At 42.3% G+C, this 23,746-nt stretch overlaps 1 protein-coding gene across 1 annotated transcript in view; it reads right to left on the bottom strand.

Annotated features, from left to right (window-relative positions):
* CA10 (carbonic anhydrase X) overlaps window positions 1-23,746 on the bottom strand; it is a 683,978-nt gene that overhangs the window by 126,502 nt on the left and 533,730 nt on the right. Inside the window, exon 5 of the mRNA XM_006832414.1 lies at window positions 6,507-6,692. Within this exon, the coding sequence (XP_006832477.1) occupies window positions 6,507-6,692 (186 nt within the window). The remainder of the gene's footprint in view (window positions 1-6,506; window positions 6,693-23,746) is intronic.

The raw sequence follows: 23,746 nt of genomic DNA, 5'->3' as shown, positions 1-23,746 counted from the left end.
GTATCAGAGTGCAAAGTCATCTGAACTGCAAAGTCAGTGGTTCAAGCTCACCAGCTGCTCCTTGGAAACCCTATACAGGGTCGCTATGGGTTGGAATTGACTCGATGGCAGTTAACAACAACAACAACTTATTCCTATGATTTGTGTTGCTTTAGTGAAACCAGTCTCTCAAGGATGCAAATAATTGATTCCTTGAAGAGGACATGATGTGTGTTTTCTGTTTCTTAGTCTCAGTTGTTAGCTCTGAGATAATTGTTTTCTCTATTAGGATTCCAAGCCATGAACAAAAAAGAATGCTCATATTTTACATATGACTTTTATTCTCCCCATTTTAATGAAACAAATTTTATCTCCATCACCATAGCAACAGCTATGGACTTTTTCTTCCCTGGAATGTGACTTGAGCTGAGCAGGATCAGAGACTCCCAGTGGCTGAGATCTTGAGAGGGTGATGGGATTCGGCTCTATTTTCAGCAGAAGCAGCGAAGGAAGTTGGTCATGCCGCTCACTGTTCATCATGTGATAGTGAAGGCTTGTGGCCACTTGGCAGGACCAGGATTCTCAATGGTTTAGTAAGTAGTTTAAGATGTAGCTTATCATCTCCCCATCTAATATGATGCAGTCACCCCCATGATGTGGTCTTTTGTGTCATAATCCCTCAGTTCTATGATGCTAATAAGATAAAATCTATAGGGTTAGGTTGTTTCTTGAGTGAATCACTTTCGAGCTATGAAAGGAGAGAGAAGTGAGCAGAGGTCAGTGGGACCTCATATTACCAAGACACAAGAGTCAGGAGTGAAGCGACACCATGAAGCTCCTACATCCAGGAAGTGATGTCAAGACACATGGAGATCTCTGAAAATGCTGGGCCTACAAATGCTGAAAGGAGACAAGGGCCTGTCCCCAAGAGCCTTTGCTCTGAATTTGGACTTTTAGCCTTCTAAATTGAGAAAGAATACATTTCTGTTTGTTAAAACCTTCCACATGTGGAATTTGTGCTATATAGGCGCTAGGTAACTATGACATCATCTTCATATGACCCAGAGAGAACTATTTCATAATCTCCCCGGGACCAATCCACACATAAAATCCACCTTACCCTGTGTGACAAGTCCCTGGGAGGTGCAAACAGCTAAGACGCTGAAAGGTTGTAGGTTCAAAATCAACCCAGAGATTCCTTGGAAGTAGGCCCTGCTGCCCGACTTAAAGAAAATCAGCCAATGGGAACCTTGTGGAGCACAGGATTCTGTTCTGACAACATGGGGTCACCATGAGCTGGGATGGACTTCACAACTGGTTTTGCATTTTATGATAAACATGCTTCCCACGGGTAGGAGCTGGGCTGTGACCAACCAGTGCTTAAATCAGAGCCCAGTACACAGCAGAAGCCTAAGAGCTGTGTGAAGTGGCTGTTTTCAATTCTCAATATGTTCCCTTTTCCCTTTGGGGAAAAACAAAAACAAAAAAAACCTTAAAGAAAGTTTTTGTATGGATTTGGCCAATTTCCCCTAAATAGGATTCTTCTTTTCCAATCTCAGTAAAAACAAAGTCAAACCAACTTTTGTTGCGTTATCTCCAACGCACTGTGTCAGAGGAGAACTGTGTTCCCAGAGTTTTCAACGGCTGATGTTTTGGAAGCATGTCGCCAGGCCTTTTTTTTGTAGGCACCTGTGGATGGGTTAGAACTTCAATCTTTTGGTTGGCAGTCGAGTGTGTTAGCCACATGCATTACTAAGGGACTCTTCTGCTTCCCTACTGCCACCAATCCATGGGCATGCATTCTTTTCAAATATTATTTCTTGCCCTGTGAAGGCATTTGCTTCTTTTCATAAGTACCCTACTTTCTACCGGACATTAATCTAACCACTTAGACACGATTAGCAAGCCAAGGGTCTTACTTATTAAAAACAGTTAATTTTCTCTTCTTAAAAAAAAAATCGAGACATTTGAATCCCTGAATATGCTCATTTATCACCAACCCCCAACAAGACGTCCGGAGTTCTCTGAGTAGGACATGAATAATTTTTATAAAAACGCAGTTGCTGACTGTATCGTACATCCACGCAGCTTTAGAAAACAAAGCAAATGATTACCATCAATTACAATAACCTCACTAGACAAGACTACAATTACTCTACAGCGCTTCAGATAACGAGTGTTACATCATGCCAAGGAAGAATGGCTGGCATTAATTGACTTATCACCATCGGCAATGATAGATGGGACCCACAGCAATGCGATTATTCACTGTCAACAACATCATGTCAACAAAAGCTATGTTGCTAGAAGTGGTTACTTGGGTCCTCTCAAAGGATAACCAAAAATAGAGACCAAAGAGAGGTAGCTTTGAAGGTAGCACGAAAGAAATTAAAGAGGTAACCTATAGGAAGAGAGATACTTACAGTAGAACCCAACTGGGTGAACTTTTCTACGAGGAAATCATGGAGCGTGTAGAATGTCAGCATGAGGAGCTAAGTGTCTACCCAATCATTAGGATGCAAGTCACTTTCATGAAGGCCCCAAATTCAGTTTCATACTTAATACTTCCTGTGACTGTAGCTCACTGTTTCCTTCTTGCTCATTCCATTGGTGGATAGCTAGCTGAATCCTTTCTTCCTGGAGCTTCCACCCATTGGGTCTGGGCCACACAGAAGATGCCAAACTCTTCCTGCTGTACTTGCTGTAATCAGGGGCTGCTGAGTTGGCCCCAGACTCATGGGGACCCCTGGCATGTCGGGATGGAATCGCTGTGATCCCTCGGGTTTTCATGGCCAGTTCATGCTGACTCCTACTGACTCTCTGTTGTTGTTAAATGCCATGGAGTCAGTTCTGACTCACAGCGACCCTGTATAGGGTTTTCCAAGGAGTGGCTATTGAGCTTGAACCATTGACCTTGCGGTTCAAACTGACACTGAATTCAGCGCGTTAACTATAACACCATACCAGACTCCTAGTGACTCTAATACCTTTTAAAAATCTCAAAGGCCCGATGCTGATTCAACTGCTATTCTCATGATATTGTTTCAGTGCCTTGAATTTTCTGATTTCTTGTGCCTAACCCACAGCAGTTTGTTTACAGATCACTCTCAAAAAAACTGTAATACCGCTGAGGTGGTCTATACAGAGCAAGGTCTAACTGTACGTACACTGTGGTAGGCTCTCAAGCCTTCCTTGTGTGTATGATAACTCTGCTCAGGAAACTGCTCCCCAAACCCAATCAGTCCTAGCACCCTAAGTTTCCATTTGTAATTACCTCTGGTTGCCCTCTGTAGTACATTGATGAGGTTCTAATTAAGTCCCTACTGGAGTCCCTGAGTGGTGCAAATGACTCATACGCTCTGCTACTAACCAAAAGGTTGGCAGTTCAAGTCTACCCAGAGATGTGTTGGAAGAAAGTCCTGGCAATCCACTTACAAAAGTCACATCACAGTCATTGAAAATCCTGAGGAACTGAGTACTACTCTGACACACGTGGGGTGGCTATGAGTTATAAATACTCAGTTGTAACTTTATTCGCTTTCTTTTTTGAAGTCTTCATCATTTAGAGACGTGAGCTGGAACTGATATAGTGGTCCCCAACCAGAATTCCTTGGGGAATTTTTAAATAAATCCTCACATATGGACCCCAATTCCTGGATATTCTTATCCTCAGAGTTTGGGGAAGGAGTCAAACATAAATATTTTGAAAATGGTTGTTGTTAAGTGCCGTAGAGGCTGTTCCAACTCATAGCGACCCTATATATGGTTTCCGTGGAGCGGCTGATGAGCTTGAACCACTGACTTTGCAATTCAAACTGATCTTGCAGCACCAAATACTCCCGTTAATTCTAATGTATAATTCTGTCCAATACTTTCTTCACTGAAAGAACTTCTTAATAAACATACCAGAGAGGGTGCTTCACAAACCTAATGACCAACTCACTTATAAACTCCTAATCTCAGATTCCTAGCGTCCCTTGGGTCTAATACCTTTGGCCTGGGGTGGGTATAGGAAATGAAGACACTAAGGGGTTAAATCGCTATATGTTTCTCTTGAGGATTTGAAAACACTCATTTTCTCCTACAAACTTGAAGCTCATTTACAGGATAAAAAGAACCTTATTGTCTTTTAAAGATACAAGGAAATCTAAGGAATTCTACAAGCTAGTATCTTTTAACTTTTTTCCATCAACCTATTTAACAAACACTTCTACCCTGAGGCAACATGGTGACAGGCGTTGGAAAATAACATCCGGTTGGAGAGAAAAACAAAGCCACTATAGCAAACAAATCAACAAAATAAACAAGTGAGTCAACAAAAAAAAACAATTATGAAAAGAAACTACTTAAGAAAGTAATTTTTAAAATTTAAATCCATCTATATTTTAAAGAAGAAGAGTGATCAAAGTATTCTCTACTTCAAACCCTCCACCCACCCCCAAATAAAACCTAATCCACTAGTGCTGAGTTGATTCCCATTCAAATGGCTTTATAAGACAGACAAGAACTACCCCACAGGGTTTCCAAGGCTGTCAATTGTTATGGAAGCAGATTACCTAATCTTTCTCCCTCAGAGAGGCTGGTGGGTTTGAACCACTGACCTTTTGGTTAGCAGCCCACTGCTTTACCCACTGTGCCACCAGCGCTCTTTAGCAGTCCCCCTGTTACTCTCAGTTTGACTGTCATTGCCCTGTTTTTAGCATATTCCCTTCACCGTTCTAGTTTAGTGCCTTTGGTAGACATCTCTAATCAATCTCTAATCATTTTTTCCGACAGATTCAGGAAGTAGACTCACATTCATGTTCAACTAGGTCATCTGTGCAGCCATTACTAATAGATAAGAGCTGACATGCTAGATGAAATCTGTGTGCAACTTCCCCAACACACAGTGCCCTGCCATGCCTCAGTGCCTTTGCTCAAGCTGTCTCTGAGTTTGAAACGCTAAGTTCCCTGATAGAACTTTGTGATCTGTCAACCACTCAGTATTTCCAAGGTTCCTCACATCTACAATCCCAGTGAATTCTCAAACAACCTTGAAAGGTACTGAAACTGACCTTTTGAGGAATTAAGTCATCTTCCCAAGATCACACAGTTAGCCTGTATCAAAGCAGAGACTAACTCAAGTCCTTTGACTCCAAAGCAGATGCTCTTAAAATCATTTCTCCATTGCCTCCTTCACAGCCAAGCTCACACAGGGCAGCTCTGCTATGAAGCTTTTTCTGATTCCTGAGAGTCAAATCTGTCATTACCTTCTTTGAGCTTGTCGGAGCCTTCGTGTACCTCCATTACAACATGATTATTATACTTTAAATGTTGTATTATACTAGACTTTGAGCTCTTCTTGATAGAAATGCTGATTCCCCTCCCCGACCCCTTAAAAAAAAGCTCTGTATCCCAGGTAACCAGGCAAGTGCCTAAGTAAGTTTTAAACACAGATTAAAATACGGTCCCTAGACTCATCAAGGTTGTGGATCTGTTTCTCACTGTATGGCCTTGCCATATTAAAAACAGCAAGGTTTAAAAATGATTTTGATTAAAAAAAAAAAAAAAAAGCCACGTTTGTAATGAGATCATATTCATGAAATTCCAAAGTCTCCCTGAAGGCAGATATTGAGGACTCAAGCAGAAATGCAGTTACAGGGTATTTAGCATATAAGGGATGCCAGTCTCTAGCTGATAGCTACTCTCATATGCCAAGATCAAAAATGGGTCAAATTAATTATGCCCCATTAGCCAAGCATCATATTATCGATGACATCTGTTTAACGGAAGCCCTCGCCCTATAATTGAAACTGTGGTTGTGTCCTGAGGTCTGGGTTGATGGTGGCACTCAGTGACACTTGTCATTAATGACTCTCAATGACATTTCCATTCTACAGAAGCTCAGAAGGACAGTTTAGCTGTCTGACATTTATTTTACAGCATGTTATAGTTTTATACAAATAAGATCCACTCTTCCAGAAGGGAGAAGTATGGGATCTGTGCTATGACAAAGAAGGCTTGGAGGCACTCAAGTGCTTGGCTAATAACCGAGAGTTTAGTGATTGGAACCCACCAGCAGCTCTGCAAAAGAAAGACCTGGCAGTCTCCTTCCAAAATGATTACACCCTTGGAAACCCTATGGGGGAGTTCTCCTCTGGGCTGCTGGGTCACTGTGAGTCAGAATCAACTTGAAGGCAGTGGTTTGTTTAATGCTATAACACGTGACATATAAAAGGTTGGCATCCCAGATGGGTGTAAGTGAAGATACACATAAACGTTTGGGTATGAGGTGATAGAATGCCCTGGAATGTCCTCACAGGGGAGGTGCACTATTGCTTCCGTAGGAAATAACCAGCTTCACTGGGGTTTTCCTTTAGAAAATAGGGGGCTTTCGTTAAAGACTTCCACTCCAATCTGCAAAGGACAGATGAAGAAAGGAGACACACACCTTCTCATTTCATAGGTTCAAGAGAAATCTTTCCAACTTTGATCTACCTTGGCACTCAGTACTTCTCAGTTCTTAGGACTTTCAACAACCTACTTACCTCCCCAGAGAAGGCCTGTCCATTGAGAAGGTGTTCAGAACCTTGGCTGTCCTCACTCCCAAAGTGTAGCCGGATCTCCTCCAGCCGGTGGCTGTATGTCATGGGCCCTCCTGATATATTGACTAAGTGCTCTTTGTCCAGGCGGAGGGACACGTGTCTTCCAGTGTTGTACATGGTCCCGCTGACCTGCAAGAAATGAGCAACACATCATGCAAGGCTCGTTCCTTCCGTTTCCCACTAACACCTGCATGGCGCTGAGACCAATGCCATTAGCTTCACAGTGGATGGAGAGATGTTAGGCCAAGTTCACATGTGGCACGGAAGTGGTAACCCCCACTGAGGGTGCTCCTGGTCCCTCCTCTAAGACATAAACAGCACTGTAAGCTAGGAATTATAGGTAGGAACCCAAAGGAGACTTTTCATACACTGTAACTAACATTTTATACATTATCCTTTGTCCCTTGTATCACAAATTTTACCATAAAAATTAACTTGTCTCTTTTACCTTATATGGTACAGGTACTACAAAAGGACCATTTCTCAACTGTGAGAAATTGGAGAAAACACCATAGGTGAATTGCTAAGAAGGTCAAATGAGGAACAAGGAAGTGAAAGTGGGTGAATAGGAGCAAACCATAGTGGGAGACCAAAGGTCTAAGATCAAAGTCTCATGAGTTCAATCCACTATATCTTGCTTAGGACCTGTTCCCACCCTTACAACCAAACACTGCCCCCAAATGAGAACTCTAGGTCTTCTCCACAGCTCATGGCTGGAGTGTGACAAAGCTTCCCATTTCACAGATTCCCAGACGTACTCCTCATCCCTGATTCCATCTTACTTCAGACCTCCCAAACTAACCTTACAGCTTGGCTGTACTGCCATCTTCTCTCTTTGGTCTTGAAATTTCACTTCATGTTTCTAACTATGACCTTGGCATCTCTCCACAATTGACTCTCAGACTCTGGATTCTACCTGCGCCTCTATGCCTTCCTCTGTGGGGTTGTCTTTAGTGCTGGAAGCAGAAGCTGAAGCTTAGGGGACACTCTGAATGGGCCTGGATGGAATGCTTCTGACCTACCTAGCTACTTAGATTTTCTTCCTGGTTATTGTGACTCCTTTAGGCCCAGCCTTCTATTCTACATAATTCCTGAAGGGCTTCTTGTCACTTCTGATCCTTTTATTAGTATGTTGTAATGTATTTGTTCGACAGCATTAACGTTCACCTGAAAATAATATATGTTGTTGTTAACTGCAATCTGACTCATAGCAACACTGTATAGGGTTTCTGAGGAGCGGCTGGTGGGTTTGAACTGCTGACCTTGTGGTTAGTAGCCCAGTGCTTAAACCTACAGCACCACACCAGGACTCTGCAAATAATATATGGTATTGTTCTTGTTAAGTGCCGTGGAGTCGGTTCCGACTCATAGTGACCCTGCACAGGGTTTCCGAGGCTGTAAATCTTTACGGGAGCAGAAAGCCTCATCTTTCTCCCATGGAACAGCTGGTAGTTTCAAACTGCCAACCTAGAGGTTAGCAGCCTGATTCGTAACCACTACGCTACCAGAGCTTCTTATAGACTAATCAAAAAGGTTTATTCTCTTCTCTCCTTTCCTTTTGGCTTACTGAATGGGTGCCTCTCTGATCTTCCCCACCCACTAGAGACCACTGGGAAGTAGCATTGCTGCCAAAAGTCACGATGAGAAGCTTGAACTGGCTTCTTCACTGGGACGGTTCACTCATCTCTCGTTTCAGATTTGAAAGCTTTAGATGTGGGAAGCATCAAGATAATTTTGAAGGCCCTGAAGCAAACACGAAATTGGGGGATTCAGGCATAAATCATATGCCATCTAGTTCTTTCACTTCACTTCCACATCTCTCTGTATGCCTGGCTCTATCCTCGTTCTTTCATGACTCCATCATTTATTCAGCAAATGCTTACTTACTGCACACCCGACAGTGAGTTAGATGCTGGGGATGGGATGGTGAGCAAAACCAAGCATGGTCTCTGACCTTGTGGCGACCACGCTCTCCATTAAGAAGAGCCCACCGTGGGGACAGGGTTATGGGGAATCCATCTGATAGTCTATCACTGGACTATGGACTCTTACAATGAGCTCTAACACTCCCCTGGTCCCCACCCTTTCCCTAGACACCAAAATAACATTAATTTGTATTAATCAAAAAAAGCTGTGTAGCCGGGGTACGGTTTGTTGCACTTTAATTTAAAAATAAGGGCTTGACAACATTATGTATGATATCTAACGGTACATCTGCACTAGTAATTAACATTCAGTAGTGTCATTTTGTCTGTAATGCTAATTACTGTGTTTCCAATGAACTACTTTGGTGCACAGCATGTTGGAAGAAGTTGTATTATGCAGACCAGGAAACAGCTGAATGGAGAAGTTGAAACTGCAGGGGATATCCAAGTGGCCCCTAGCTGCCCCTCAGTTCTCTTTGGGCTTTATTTGAATTCACTGTGAATGCAGAGACAGATGTGTGTGATGCCCAATTTACAAATGAGGGAGGTTTGTGAGGATGGTGAAAGTTCAGTGCATGACCGGGATCCACAGCTGGCAGGTGGCAAACTCAGCTCTCTTGATTTCAAGTCCAGTAGTCTTAACTGGAACAAATGCAGGGATCTCAGATGAGATGAAAAAGACACCAGGAATTTTCATTTCTTCTCTGAGGTGTGAATGCATGTCTTCGTCTTGGAGAGTTATGAGGCAGTAGAGTTCTTTTTTTTTTTTTTTTTTAAGAAAACAGAGAATTGGAAAGGGACACTAAGCTGCTGATGTTCATCCTGCCAAGAGGAGACCTGGAGAAAGCTTGAAGGTCAGGAAGCCCCTTGGCTTCCTCACCTGCAGACAGTGATATTGCTTCAGGGCTGAGTAGGATGACTTGGCTTGAGGGGAACAAACAATAGCTTTACAGATATGCCTATCAAGAATGTATGTCAGCCAATATTCTCTTGATAACTGGGCACAATCTAAAGTAACACTCTTGTTGTTAGGTGCCTTGGAGTCAGTTCCGACTCATAATGACCTGTAAGGACCCACCTGATTATACCTAACTCGAGACTACTTGACTAAACTCTAGTCAGGCTTCAGAAGAACCTTTTGGACAGACAAGGCCTCAGTTTTCAGTTCCCTCCAGAGATGAGGCCAATCGGTCAGCCCTGAAAACCCCAATGTCAAAATAATCCTTGAGAAACTCATAACGGTCCTGACCCAGACGGATAGGAATAGTCAAGCTTCTTGTAAAAGAGGGAATGTAGGACCAAGAAAAAGACTCCATTCTGTACATTAGCCTGAACACGTCCTCCTGTTCCAGGAACGTGCTAAATCAGCTCCTGCTGCCTTAGAATATCCTTTCACCCCTAGCAACAGCAAGAATTAGATAAGCAGTAGACAGAACAACCCAAGGCCAGATGCCAGATGTTTTCCTTATCCTAGCCTAAGAACAAAAGACCACCAGTAATGACCAATTAAACTGTAACTTCTCATACTTTGCCAAATGTCAACCAATCAGAGACTGTATCTATAGTGTTGTGCAATTATGCCCCCTGAAACCCTAAAATAACTTGTGTGTACAGTGAGTCGGGGTCGCCTTTGTTTCCTGTTTTAGGAGTCTGTGAAGGTGGACCCCAGCGTGTTGGAAATAAACCTCTTGCTATTGCATCGAACTCGAGTCCTGATGATCTTTTTGGGGTCTCCTACTGGATTAGGCCACAAGGGGGCCTAACAGACCCTCTTACACAACAGAATGAAACGCTGCTCAGTCCTGCACCAACCTCACAATGGTTACGTTGCTGTCACTGTGTTAATCCATCTTGTTGAGCAGCTTCCTCTTTTTCGCTGACTCTCCACTTTCCCAAGCATGAATTCCTTCTCGAGGGACTGATCTCTTCGGATAGCACGTACAAAGCATGAAAGATAAAGTCTTGCTATCCGTGCTTATAAGGAGCATTCTGGCTGTACTTCTTCCAAGAAAGATTTGTTTGTTCTGGAAAGCCATGGTACTTTCAATATTCTTACACAATACCACAATTCAAATGCACCAATTATTCAATAGTTTTCCTTATTCACTGTCTAACTGTCACATGCATATGGGGTGATTGAAACATCAAGGTTTAGGACAGGTGCACCTTAGTCCTCAAAGTGGTTCCTTTGCTCTTTAATACTTTAAAGGGGTCTTTTGAAGCAGATTTGCCTAACGTAATATATTGTTCGATTTCTTGACTGCTGCTTCCAAGATTATGGATCAAAGTAAAATTTAATATTTGACAATTTCAATCTTTTCTCTGTTTATTATAATGTTATTTGTTCGTCAGTTGTGAGGATTTTTGTTTTCTTTACATTTAGGTGCAATCCATACCGAAGGTTGTAGTGTTTGACCGTTTTCAGTATTTCAAGTCCTCTTCACTTTCAGCCAGCAAGGTTGTGCCATCTGCATATTGTAGGTTGTTAAGAAGCCTTCCTCCAATCCTGATGCAGGACCTTTTATTAATGGATGGAGTCCCTGGCTGGTGCAAGTGTTAACACACTTAATGGTTACCCAAAAGATTGGAGGTTTGAAACAACCCAGAGATGTTTCCAAAAGAAAGCTCTGCTGATCTCCTTCAAAAAAACAAAACAAAACAAAACACTCATTGAAAATCCTATGAGTAGAGTTGTAGTCTGACAACATGAGACCACCATGAGCCAATTGATGGCCACTGGCTTTCTTAGTACTGGACTCCATTCTTTTGGTACTGCTTTATTGTTGTTAAATGTCTTTGGGTTGGTTCTGATCCACAGCAGCCCTGTAGGTTCCCAAGGAGCAGCTGGTGGGTTTGAACCACCAATATTGCAGTTAGCAGTCCCGAGTTAATCCTACAGAACCACACCAGGACTCTATTGCTGCTTTTGTTGGTAAGTGCTGTCACGTCAGTTCCAACTTAGAGTGACCCTACATAGGGTTTCCAAGAGTGCCAGGTAGGTTTGAACAACCGACATTGCAGTTAGCAGTCCACTGATAATCCTATAGTGCCACACACAGAACTCCACTCTCTTAGAGAGAATTAAGTCCAGTCAGCACATTTTTTAGGTAAGGAGAGTTTTCATTTTTTAAACGTCAGTAGTGATTCTGTTCAGAACTGCTGGCATCTTCATTTGAACATTTACTCTGTGTCAGGTGACCCACTAAGCAAGTTAGGCAAATGCTTGCTTGTTCTTACTAATCTGCTGTAAACAATTTCATAATTTAAAAAGAATACGATTTTATTAGTATTCTTGTTAAAGTATATGTATTTTTTTTACCACATCAAAGATTCTGCATCTGTCTTGCTCCCAAACTCCCAGCATCTTCCTAGAGAATCAAAACCTCTTTTCAAATCTACAGTCCTGGACAGGGATGGAGGGGCCAGTAAGCAAGGTAAACATGGGCTTACTTGTGCTTACTTACTAATGTGTAGTGCACAGAATTTACGTTGCATATTGGGAGATGCGATGCTTGGTTCTGAGCCTGAGTTGCCTCTGTTAATCCTCACACCAAATCCAGCACCGAGCGCAGTGCGGTGCTCGATCCATACCATGTTGGATGGGAAGGTATTAGTCTATATCCACATGTGGAGAGGAGCGGTGGTCACCCACAGGGCTCGCCTGTCCTACCTGGCTTCTATGGGACTTCTCTGCCTAGAGGCAAATTGCCCATCAGTGGACTAGCTGGACGTGAACCTAGATAGCTCTGGTTTGAAAGCCTGTGTGTGTAAAGTACTGGAAATGACTAGACTGCATAGCTGATTACCTAACAATACAATACAAGTGTCTTAGTCAATGGTAGTTTGGAGTCAAGGGTGTTTAGGATCACTTGTGTTCAAACCCCATTAATGTATAACAGCTCTGAAACAGAGAACCATGCGGGTACCACTCTTAGATGGATATACAAACACACACATACACATAAGGGGTTTCAAAAGTTCATGGAAAAATGGAATTAAAACAAGAATTGGATTTTCTCACCAACTTTTCGAAGTATACAAAGATGAGGAAAACATTATCCACATTCCAGTAACATTAAAACTCATGTCCATATCCATGGCTGATGACAACATTGAGCGTGCACGTGAAATGATTCTGTCAAATAGATGGGTGACATTGGACTATATGACAAATCCTTTGCCAATCAGCCACGGCTCTGCCTGTGAAATAATCCACTACTGACTTGGGTTTTGAAAAGTTTGTGTGAGATGAGTAATGAAACAACTCTCAGAAGAGCATAAACAGAAGCATTTGGGCATCTGCAAACAAAATTTGGACTAATACTCAAAGGAAGGTAAGGTTTTTGTTTTTGTTTTTGTTTTTAAAAAAAGCTACTGGTGATGAGACATGGATTCATCACTATATACCTGAGACACATGGCCGAGTATGGGATGGAAACATTCTTAGTCATTGACCAAGAAAAAGTTCAAAAGTCAACCAAAAGCTGGAAAATTGATGCTATTACTTTTCTGGGATTCTCAAGGGCCAGTATTGGAACACTATCAGGAAAAAGATAGAGAGATGCTCACTGCAGAGATGAAGCCTGAACTTCAGATTAAACGCAGAGGACTGCTCTCCAAGGGCGTTGTGATCTTGCATGACAATGCACGTGCCCATGCTTCTGCCCACACTGTTGACACTCTGCAGAAACTTTGTTCTGAGGCGTGAAAGCATCTTCCGAATAGTCCTGATTTTGCTCCATTGGACATTCACCTGTTTAGTCCCCTGAAAGTATTTTGAGAATGAAGTTTCACCTCTGATGAAGAAGTGTTACGTTGAAGACAGTGATGTGTGTGTCTTACAGTTTAGCCTAAAACTTTTTAAAATAAGGGAATACGAAAGTTTGTTGGCAGATGGATAAAGTGTATCCAAAAGCAAGAGGATTAAATCGAAAAATAATGTGTTTATCTTTTCTAAAAGTTGATTAAAATAAATTCTACAGCCAGAGTGCAGATAATGTTTGACTCACCCACATATATATACTGGTGCAAAGCTGCAGGGTAAGCACTGGACTGCTACCTTCAATAAACCTACCTGTCACTCCTTGGAAACCCTTATACATGGTTTCTATGACTCAGAACTGACTTGACAACACTTAACAATAACAACATATAGGTACAGATATAAATATAGATAAAGATATAGATAGTCCTGCTGTGGCGCTGTAGGATAAGCACTGGACTGTTCATTGCAAGTTCATAGTTCAAACTCACCAGTCACTTCTTAGAAGCTACACTAGGCACTAAGAAGCAGACAGACTTGATGGGACAAAACAACAAAGACTTCATTTTGCATGGACCCACCACCAACACTCACGGAAGCAGCAATCAAGAAATCAAACAACGTACTGCATTAGGCAAATCAGCTGCACAAGACCTTTTAAAATGTTCAAATGCAAAGATGTCAGTTTAAGAACTAGGGTGCGCCTGGACCCAAGCCTTGATATTTTCAATATTTTCATATGCATGTGAAAGTTGGACAGTGAATAAGGAAGACCTTTGAAGAATTGATGCATTTGTGTTACGGTGTTGGAGAAGAATATTAAAAGTACCATGGACTTCCAGAGAGGAACAAACAAAGCTGTCTTGGAAGAGAAAGTCAGAATGTTCCTTAGAAACCAGGATGGAAGACTTCATCTCTCATACTTTGAACATGTTGTCAGGAGGGACCAGTCCCTGGAGAAAGACATCATGCTAGGTAAAGCTGAGATGCAGCGAAAAAGAGGAAGACCCCCAACAAGATGGCAGCAACAATGAGGTCAAGCTTAACAGCGATTGTTGTTCTTCTGTTGTGCTTAAGGTTGCTATAAGTCGGAACTGACTCAACAGCACCTAACAACAACATTATACATCCATACATCCATACATATACACACATAGACACATATATATCCAAGCTTGAGCCCATTACTGCTGCCACTGTGCCAATCCATCATATGGCCTCCTGATGCCTCACTATAGAATCAGTAGTAGGTTATGAATCACAAGCCTGGCAGTGCAAACCCACCAGCTCCTCCTTGAAAACCCTATACCGAGTGACTATGAGGGAGCGTGTTTCCTAGTGTGACACTGCAGGATAATACACTGGACCACAACATCAGTTTGAACCACAAGGTTGGCAGTTCAAACTCACCAGCTGCTACTCTGAAACCCTATATAGGTTACTATGAGTCAGAACCAACTCGACAGCACTTAACAACAACATATATACAGGTAGTCCCTAAAATATGATGTATTTGAGTTATGATTGACTGCACTTGTGACCCTCTTGTTTTGTTTCATACATCATCAGCAATAGGAGGATATTCTATATACAATGTTGCAGTGTGTAATCTGCTGATGTTATCATTCCCATACCAACCACCGAAGATAAATATTGGGCTTATAAACATACTGAGGGAATAATAATGAAAACTTATAAAAGAGAGAAGTATTTGACTATATCAGAACCGATTCTGACAGAATCAGGTAAGTCAGGGACTACGTGTGTATGTGTGTGTGTGTGTGTGTGTGGTCTGCTCATCTGTCGGTTTGTCATAGTGTGGTGACTTAAGTGTTGCGGTGAAGTTGAAAGCTAACAATATTTCAAATACTAGCAGGGTCACCCATGATAGACAGATTTTAATGGGATTGCCAGGCTAAGGCAGACTAGGAAGTCAGACATAAAAACCTACTTCTAAAAATTAGCCATGGAAACACGATGGGTCCCAAAAGAATACTGTTTGATACAGCGCTGGGAGAAGAGCTTCCTAGGCTGCAAGGCTCTCAGACGTGACAGAGAGAGCTGCCTCCTTAAACTGAGTCAACTTTAATAATGTGGTTGGCGTCAAAGCCTTCAGGAACTTCATTTATTGATGCGGCGTGACTCAAAATGAGAAGTAACAGGCGCAAACATCACTGGTAATTAGAATGTGGAACATGAAGTAGAGGGCCAACAAAAACAAGAAACCCCCTGAATCAGATGGGTTGATAAACATATGAGAATCACAAAGATATTTTATTTTATGTATATGGGTAACATTTTGTTCAGTTACATGTGAGGTTACCATGAGTTGGAGACAATTCACTGGCAACCAGCAATAAAATCATCGCTGTTGCTTCATTGTTGTTAGGTGCTGGCGAGTGGGCTCTGGCTCACAGCAGGCCCGCTGTGTAACAACAGAATGACACACAGTCTGCTCCTGAGTCATCCTCACAATGGTTACTATGTTTGAACCCATTGTTACAGCCACCGTGTCAGTTTGTCTCATTGAGAGTCTTCCTCTCTTTTGCGGACTCCCTATTTTATCAAGCCTGGTGTTCTTGGTCCCTCCTGATAACATGTCCAATGTATGTGAGAGGAAGTCTCACCATCCTGGCTTCTATGGAGCATCTGGCTGCACTTCCTTCAGGCCGTGGTGCATTCAATATCCTTCACCAACACCTCAATTCAAACGCATCAATTCTTCTGTCCTCCTTTGTCATTATGGTGATTGGGTTAGGCATACTTTAGTCACTCAAGTGATAGCTTTGTTTTTTTTAGCACTGTCAAGAGATCTTTTGCAGCAGATTTGCCCAATGTAATACACTGATTTCCTAACTGCTACTTCCATGGGCATTGATTGTCGATACAAGGGAAATGAAGTTGTTTGACACATCAATTTCTTTGCCATTCAACATGATGGTTTTTTCTTGGTCCAGTTGTCAGGAATTATATTTTGTTTACATTGAGATGTAATCTATACTCAAGGTGATGTTCTTCAATCTTCATGGGCAAGTGCTTCACATTTTCTTTACTTTGAGCAAGCAAGGTTGTGTCATCTGCATATCGTAGGTTGTTAATGAGTCTTTTTCCAATCCTGATACCATGTCCTAGTTCATATAATCTAGCTTCTCGGATCATTTGCTCAGTATGCAGTATGAATACATATGGTGAAAGGATGCAACTTTGATGCATACCTTTTCTGAATTTAAATAAGAACATATAAATGTTTTTTTCCTAAACCACCTAATTTAAACAGCGAGCTGTACTGAAGATGTCACCCTTGCCTTGGTCCTCCAGGAGAAGAGTTGGTTTAAAATACTGCAGAAGCCTGATTTTTGGAACAATTGTAAAGAAACAATTTAACTTTTTAAAAAGCTATGTGCGAAACAAAGCAAATTCATCCCTGAGTTTAGACAGGACCTCAGAGACTATTCGAGTCTATGCCCCCCACTCATGGTTTGGCGGTCTTAGATGTCATCTAACTTCACATTTCTAGATGGAAGGAAAAAAATAAAGCAGGTGATGTACCATTTAAAAAAGACCCAATTCAAACAAACATCTTGAAGGTCTTTTGGTTTTAATGGCGACAGTGCTTGAAGGGCTGATTTTATTACAGAAAGCTAAGCTTCAGTAAACCTTAGCTTCGGAAATTCCAAAAGATTCAATAAGTAGTTACTTGCTTATTGTGATACAAAGCTTATGTGAGGTTTCTATTACATTCTCTCTCAACAAAATCGGACCCAAATTTCCTCTACTATACTCAGAAACAATTCTCCACAGTTTAAACGAAAACCTAATATTACAAATGTAGCAGTTGAGAGGAAATGGAACTCCAAACAGAGGTGGTCATCTGACTAGCATCCTCAATGCAGTGAGTTGGGAGAGGGAAGGTGGACGGCTTCCTCAGACTTGCAGGGAGAACTATGTGTCATATACCAGGCCACCTTTGAGATCAGGACACAAGGTATAGACAAACTAAGGGTGACACAGAAGAACAAAGAAAGCAAGTGAAGAGACTAGAACTCAAAAAGTGGTCTTTATCATCCCAAACACCTGGTCTTCTAACTGCCAGAGAACAACTTCAAAGTCACCACACAGAGATCACACCCTCGTTCTCCATGAGCCTGAAAAATTCAGACATGTAATAATGGCCTTTTAATTACGTTTTTATAAATATATGGAGTTGGTTCCCTTGTAACATAGGAAGGCTAGCATTCTTGTCTTTAGATTATGGTCTCTTCCTCAGAAGACTGTCTTTTGCTGTAATTTGAGTAAACAATTGGGTGGCTGGATAATATCCCCTTATATACTGGTAGCGTAGTGGTTATGAATTGGGCTGCTAACCTCAAGGTTAGCAGTTCGAAACTACCAGCTGTTCCATGGGAGAAAGATGAGGCTTTCTGCTCCCATAAAGATTTACAGCTTTGGAAACCCTGTACAGGGTTGCTATGAGTCAGAACTGACTCCACGGCACATAACAACAACAATATACCTATAACATCCTCAATAACAGCAAAGGGTCTATAGGTGCATGAGGGTTACCTGGCAACTTCACAAATGCTATTTAATTTAAGCCTTACACTGCCCCTGTGAGGCAGACATTCTTATGCATATTTTACAGATGAGGAAATTGAAGCTCAAAGAGACCTACCAGTCAGCAACTGGCAGAGCCAGAAGTTCAGGCCTGGCATGTTTCATTCTAAACTCGGCTGCTCTTATCTTAAAAGAGAAGTCAAAAGTTGGCCAAGACAGTATTGGGGAAACCATGGTGGTTTTGAGATTAACTCAAAGTCAAAATATGGTGTCTACATGGATATGCATTTAATCCATATAGTTATTGTTGTTAAGTGCCATTGAGTCAGTTCCAAACCCATAGCAACCCTGTATAGGGTTTCTGAGGAGTGATTGGTGAGCTTGAACCACTGGCCTTGCAGTTCAAACAGCTTTGCAGTCTGGTGCATTAACCCACAGCGCCACACCAGGACTCTTAACACAGTGGACAGCACATGTCTTAAAATCCATACAGTTACAGCCTTGGAAACTCAGTGGGGTTCGGTTCTACTCTGCACACATGGGGTCACTCTGAGTTGGAATCAGCTTGATGACAGTTGGGTCTTTTTTTGGTTGTGGTTGGTTTTCTCTGGATACACTTGGGGGTATCTAGACAAGGACCACAGGGACAATTCTAGTCCCTGTTTGTTGGGAGTTGAGAGATAGGTCAACTTTGCCTATGCTTGCTTAGCAGCTGGGTGGCCAAGTCCATAATCTTGGAAGGAGTGAGCCAAGAGAGGTTAGTATAGTAGTTTTGACAATCATGTCGTACCAATCAGGTGTTTTTCTTTGCATCTGAGGTTTCCTATGACACGTCTCTGATCGCTCTGCTGAGAGGTGTAATAGGTCTTCTTGTAATATAATTAGTGAGGCTCAGAGATTGAAGAATACTGCTTAGTCTGGTTGGCTGCAAAGTTGCTCTAGATGTCAAAGGGATGATTTGTAAAGAACGAATGCAGAAAGCTGATGGGTTGCTTGCTCAAGTGGACACTCTGGAGGGATCACCTCAAGGAGAAACGATCCATCAGAAATAACTGTGGCATAGCAAAGCCATGGAAGGGCAAAATTAGGATAGCGTGTGGCACTTGTAGGATAAGCAGTGGACCTCAAGGTTAGTTTGAACTGCAATGGTTGCTGGTTCAAATCTATAAGTCATTCCTAAGAAACCTGATACAGGGCCACTATGAGTCAGAACCAACACAACAGCACTAAAACAACACTAGAACTAGAAGAACTTCGGGGACCACCAAGCTTAACCACTCTTTAGACAGAACTGGATACGGAGACAGGCTGAGTCTTTTGTCTAAAATAGCACAACTCGTAAGTGATAGATCCACAACTAGACATTAACCAACTGACTCTATTCCTTCCTATTGTTTGATTTCTACCTTTCTGTGGTTTTATGCTGTGGGTACATAAGCCCACTGCCTCAGAGTCACAAACACTGGAATACTAAGAGTATGAATGAATAGCATAATGTATAGAAAAAGAGAAAAATTCAGCCTGAAAGTTGGACATATCATTTACATAATGACATGCAGCTGGATATGGGGTTCTTCTCAGTGTCCACCCAGATGTTTTATTTTGTGTAGATTCCATAACAATGATTAGACAGTAAGAAGAGAGAATGAACGCAAAGGGTGTTGGGCTTTAGGAATACGTCTTTTTGCAATGCAGCTTTGAAAGAAAGTGGAAGATAAATATTTGGGGCTCTTGGGATGGGATTGTGAGAGGGAAGTGGCTGAAATGTGGGTAAGGAAGGAAATGGAACCAGACCAGAGTGATCTGCTTTGAGTTACCATGGAGACAGCTGGGTGGGAGGGTTGAAGAAGTACCCCCAAGATTTCACCCTTTGCCTTCACAACTCTGTAGGGAGGATAGCATTTCTTCCTTAGCAACGCTAAATGTACTCCAATCTTTCTCTCTCCCATCTATGTCAATCTGCTACTCCTCCGTGGTGGAGAGACTAGGGCTTGGGAGTAAATGCTGAAAAACCAGATGAAAGGAACACCACGAGAGCTGCTAATTCTTCCCGCAACCCTACAATTATTATTAAAACAAAAACAGAACCTATTTAGAGGGATGCTTTTTCTTGAGATAATAGATACTTTCTCTGCAAAAAAATCACAGGATTCTAAAACATCTCTTGAGCATGATCAATGTTGCTGGCAAGGTTGATGACAAGAGGAATGAAGACCAGATGCGGAAGATGTTGAGTGGTCCACAAAGATCAGAGCTATATGCAAAGAAACTGTTCCTTTTCTTTCATCACTCCCAGGGAGATAGTGGGTGGGGCTGATGGTCCAAAGTGGGCGGAGTCTGTTCTTGCCACATTTAGTTGAAACCTTTCACCTAATATTCTACACTTAGCCTTTCCAAAGTCCTGAGCCATTTCTGCCCAGGAAGGGAAGCCCCAGTGAACAGTGTCTGGGATAAGTTAGTTTTTCTAATATAATACTGGTTTCTGGGTTTCCAGTTATGAATCTTATGTACTATTCACCTAAGGTGAAACCATTGCCAACTAGTGATCTTTTTAAAACCATCATTTTGATGATTTAATGCCGTAGATACATTGAATAACCTGCGTTTTGTGTCTCCTCAGATGGTTTATGTCCTTTTGAAATGCCTGCATAAAACCTGTAAGGTAGGTGGTCCCTCCCATTCTCAGATGAGAGGACTGGTACATAGAGGGCTGTGTGACTCACCCAGCACCTCTCAGCTAATGAGTTACAGAGCCAAGGCTTCAACTCAGATTGGATGACTTCAATCTGTCCCTTTCCTGCTTCAGGCCCTGTGTTAAGACTGCAGCTCAGCTTCAATTTCTGATTGTTGCTGCTGTTATGTGTCATGGACTCAGTCTGACTCACAGTGACCCTGTACAGGGTTCCCGACAAGCACCTGCTGGGTTTGAGCTGCCAACCTTTTGATTGGCAGCTCAGTGTTTATCCTACAGCGCCAAACCAGGGTCCGTTTCTGATTAGTTCTCTAATTCTTCTACCTGGACCCAAACTCTGCTCTAACCCTCAGTCGGCTTGGACTCTGATAGCTTATAAAATTCCTGCCAAACCCTTCACTGTTACTTGTCTAGATCCCATTAGTAATGTATCGTCAGTTCCTAGGAGTGGCTAGGCTTTAGGTGTAGCAACAGTAGTGAGCATGGTGCAGAACTGGACAGAGATTCATTCTATTGTGCACAAGGTGTCTCAAGAGCACTGAACAACAACAGTGGGTAGGTAAGGAGTCCTGGTGGTTAAAGCTAACAGAAGGGTCCAGAGTGTGAGTCCACCAGCCACTCTGAGGCAGAAAGATGCAGAAGTCTGCTTTCAGAAAGATGTACACCCTACGGAGCCATTCTACTCGGTCCGAGAGGATCCCAGTGAGTCAGAATTGACAAGATGGCAATGGAGTTGGGTCGGCAGTGAGTGAATGCCTGCAATGGCCAATCAGATAGAGCAAACAGAACCCAAATGGTAGCAGTAGATCGACTAGTAGAATTTTCCCAGATAGAAACATCTGTCCCTCTGTTCCTTGCATGGAAGGGGAGCCCACCATTGCTATCTGTACTGTTACTAATTGATGAGTGCTGTTGAGTTGGTTCTAACTCATAGGGACCCTGTATAAGGTTTCTGAGGAATGGATGGTGGATTTGAACTGCTGACCTTGTAGTTCTAACTGACCTTGCAATCCAGTGCGTATCCTACAGTGCCACACCACGACTCTAGCTATCCATACTAGCTCAAATCAAACTTGGGATTCTAAGCCTACTTTGTGCTCTATGTATATGTGCACACAGGTATAGTTCATTATTTTAAACTCTTTATAGTTTTGAGATGCTAATAAAGGCATACTTGTTTGGATTTGATTTTCTTGTTTCCTGGGACATCTCTAACACCTGAAGAAAGCTTTGTTGAAACAAAAATATGGATGAGGACTAGTACTTGGCCCATCATCGGGGTGCCTGGTCCAATCTCCCTCTGCCCAGCTCTGTAGGTCTGAGGGAGGACGCAGGCATCTGCCTCTCTCCTTGTCTAATCTTCCCTTGATGCTCACTTGAACTGTTCCTGACAGATATTCAATGCTGGGTGATGGAGACATAATGATATAGAGTTATTTCCTTTATCCTTTTTCCATCCTCCATGCCTTAAGGAATTGCTGAGATAATTATATGGTTGATAGTACTAAAAGCTCTTTCCAAATCTATATAGTGGGCTCTACATTGATTCATCTCCAGGCCACAGTTTCACCCTAAACTGTGAAAATTCAAGGTTAGGCCGCCTTAATTAACATACTAAAATGTGCCTTAAAAAGACGATTTCTAGTTTAATGTCATTTAATTCGATCCCGGATTCACAAGGCTTTAGGCAAATAACTCCCAATCTCCAGTTATTTCATCTCTAAAGAGGAAAATGTCTCTTAAGGAGCATCTGTGGACCACATGGGCACACAGGATAGGATACATAGATCTTCTTCTTAGCTTTCTCCCCTGTGAGTGTTGCTGGGTCCCACTGGTCATATAATAGAACTCTTGATGTCAGTTTTTCAAATAAATTAGAAAGAGAAAATGTTTGCAGGATAATTAGATAGGCTGTCCCTTCTTTTATTCCTCTTTTCATTATATGCAAGTGAATGATTTCACATTTACCTCCCACGGTGTCATTGTTTTTATAGGCTCTTGCCCACCACGAGCTGCCACGTTTTAGGATATGTTCGACTGCCCACAGTGGCTGGCAGGTTATATCAATAGGTGAGATAGACCAGGTAAAAGACACAGGGAGTGGTGGAGACTGCAGGGCATTGGGGAACTCAAGTCCCATCTCAGTTATGTCCAGAAGAGTGTCCAAGGCATGAGGATGACAATGCCTTTCTGAAGAAGAACCAAGGGGAGCTTGGCAAAGGCGGAGCAAGGGTGCAAGACTTGCTTATCGTTTTGTGCTGTTAGTATTGCTTGGACTTTGAAAGCAAAATGATTTAGGAAATAAGATATTCTGTGGACCAGACAATCCCGTCTGAGTCTACACTTGGGTTCAGGGGTCTAGGGGTCTAGAGCAGCACTGTCCTCTAGAAGTAGAATCAGAAGGCACACCTGCCTTCCATTTAAACTGATCGATCCAAAACAGGAAGTCCTGGTGTGGTGCTGTAGGATAAACACTGGACTGCAAGGCCAGTTAGAAGCACAAGATGGATGACTCAAACTTACCAGCCACTCCTTGGAAACCCTATACAGGGTCACTATGTATCAGAACCTACTAGAGAGTACCTAACAACATGGATAAGGAAGACTGGAGAAAAATCTCTACATTTGGATTTTGATGTTGGCAAAGCATATCGAAGAACAGGCCAGAAGAATGAATGAATGTTTTTGCAGGAAGTGTGGTCAATTGCGCTTCAGAAGTGCAACGGTGAGACTTGGAGTCTTGTACTTTGACATGTTGTCTGGAAGGACCAGTCCCTGGAAAAGGGCACCATGGTCGGTAAAGGGAAGTGTCCATGGGAAAGAGGAGGTGGACTGACAGTGACAACAACAGTGGGCTCCAACCGGACAACAGTTGTGGGGACAGCGCAGGGCCGGGCGGTGTTCTGTTCTGTTATATCTAGGGTTGCTATAAATCCCAGCTAACAACAACAACAACAACAACATCAAAGCATTGCCTTGACAGGTAATTGACACAAAATGATGAATGAAATGCTTTATGTTCTTTTTTTGATAGCAAGTCTTTAAAAATTCAATGTGTATTTTACATTCACAACATATTTGATTTATGACTAGCACCTTCCTTGTGTTTAATAGCCACATGTGGTTAGTGGTTACCACATCAGGCAGCACTGTCTGCTTAGTCCTCGGTTTCAATCAGTTCTTCCTCAGTCAAGCAGTGAGGGGGTCAACGGGGCAGCTGTTGAGGGTGCCAGACATTGATGTTAGTTGC

Source organism: Chrysochloris asiatica, unplaced genomic scaffold (genome assembly GCF_000296735.1).
Source record: "Chrysochloris asiatica unplaced genomic scaffold, ChrAsi1.0 scaffold00007, whole genome shotgun sequence".
Classification (NCBI taxonomy): Eukaryota; Metazoa; Chordata; class Mammalia; order Afrosoricida; family Chrysochloridae; genus Chrysochloris; species Chrysochloris asiatica.
This window is presented reverse-complemented; position numbering and strand designations above follow the sequence as displayed.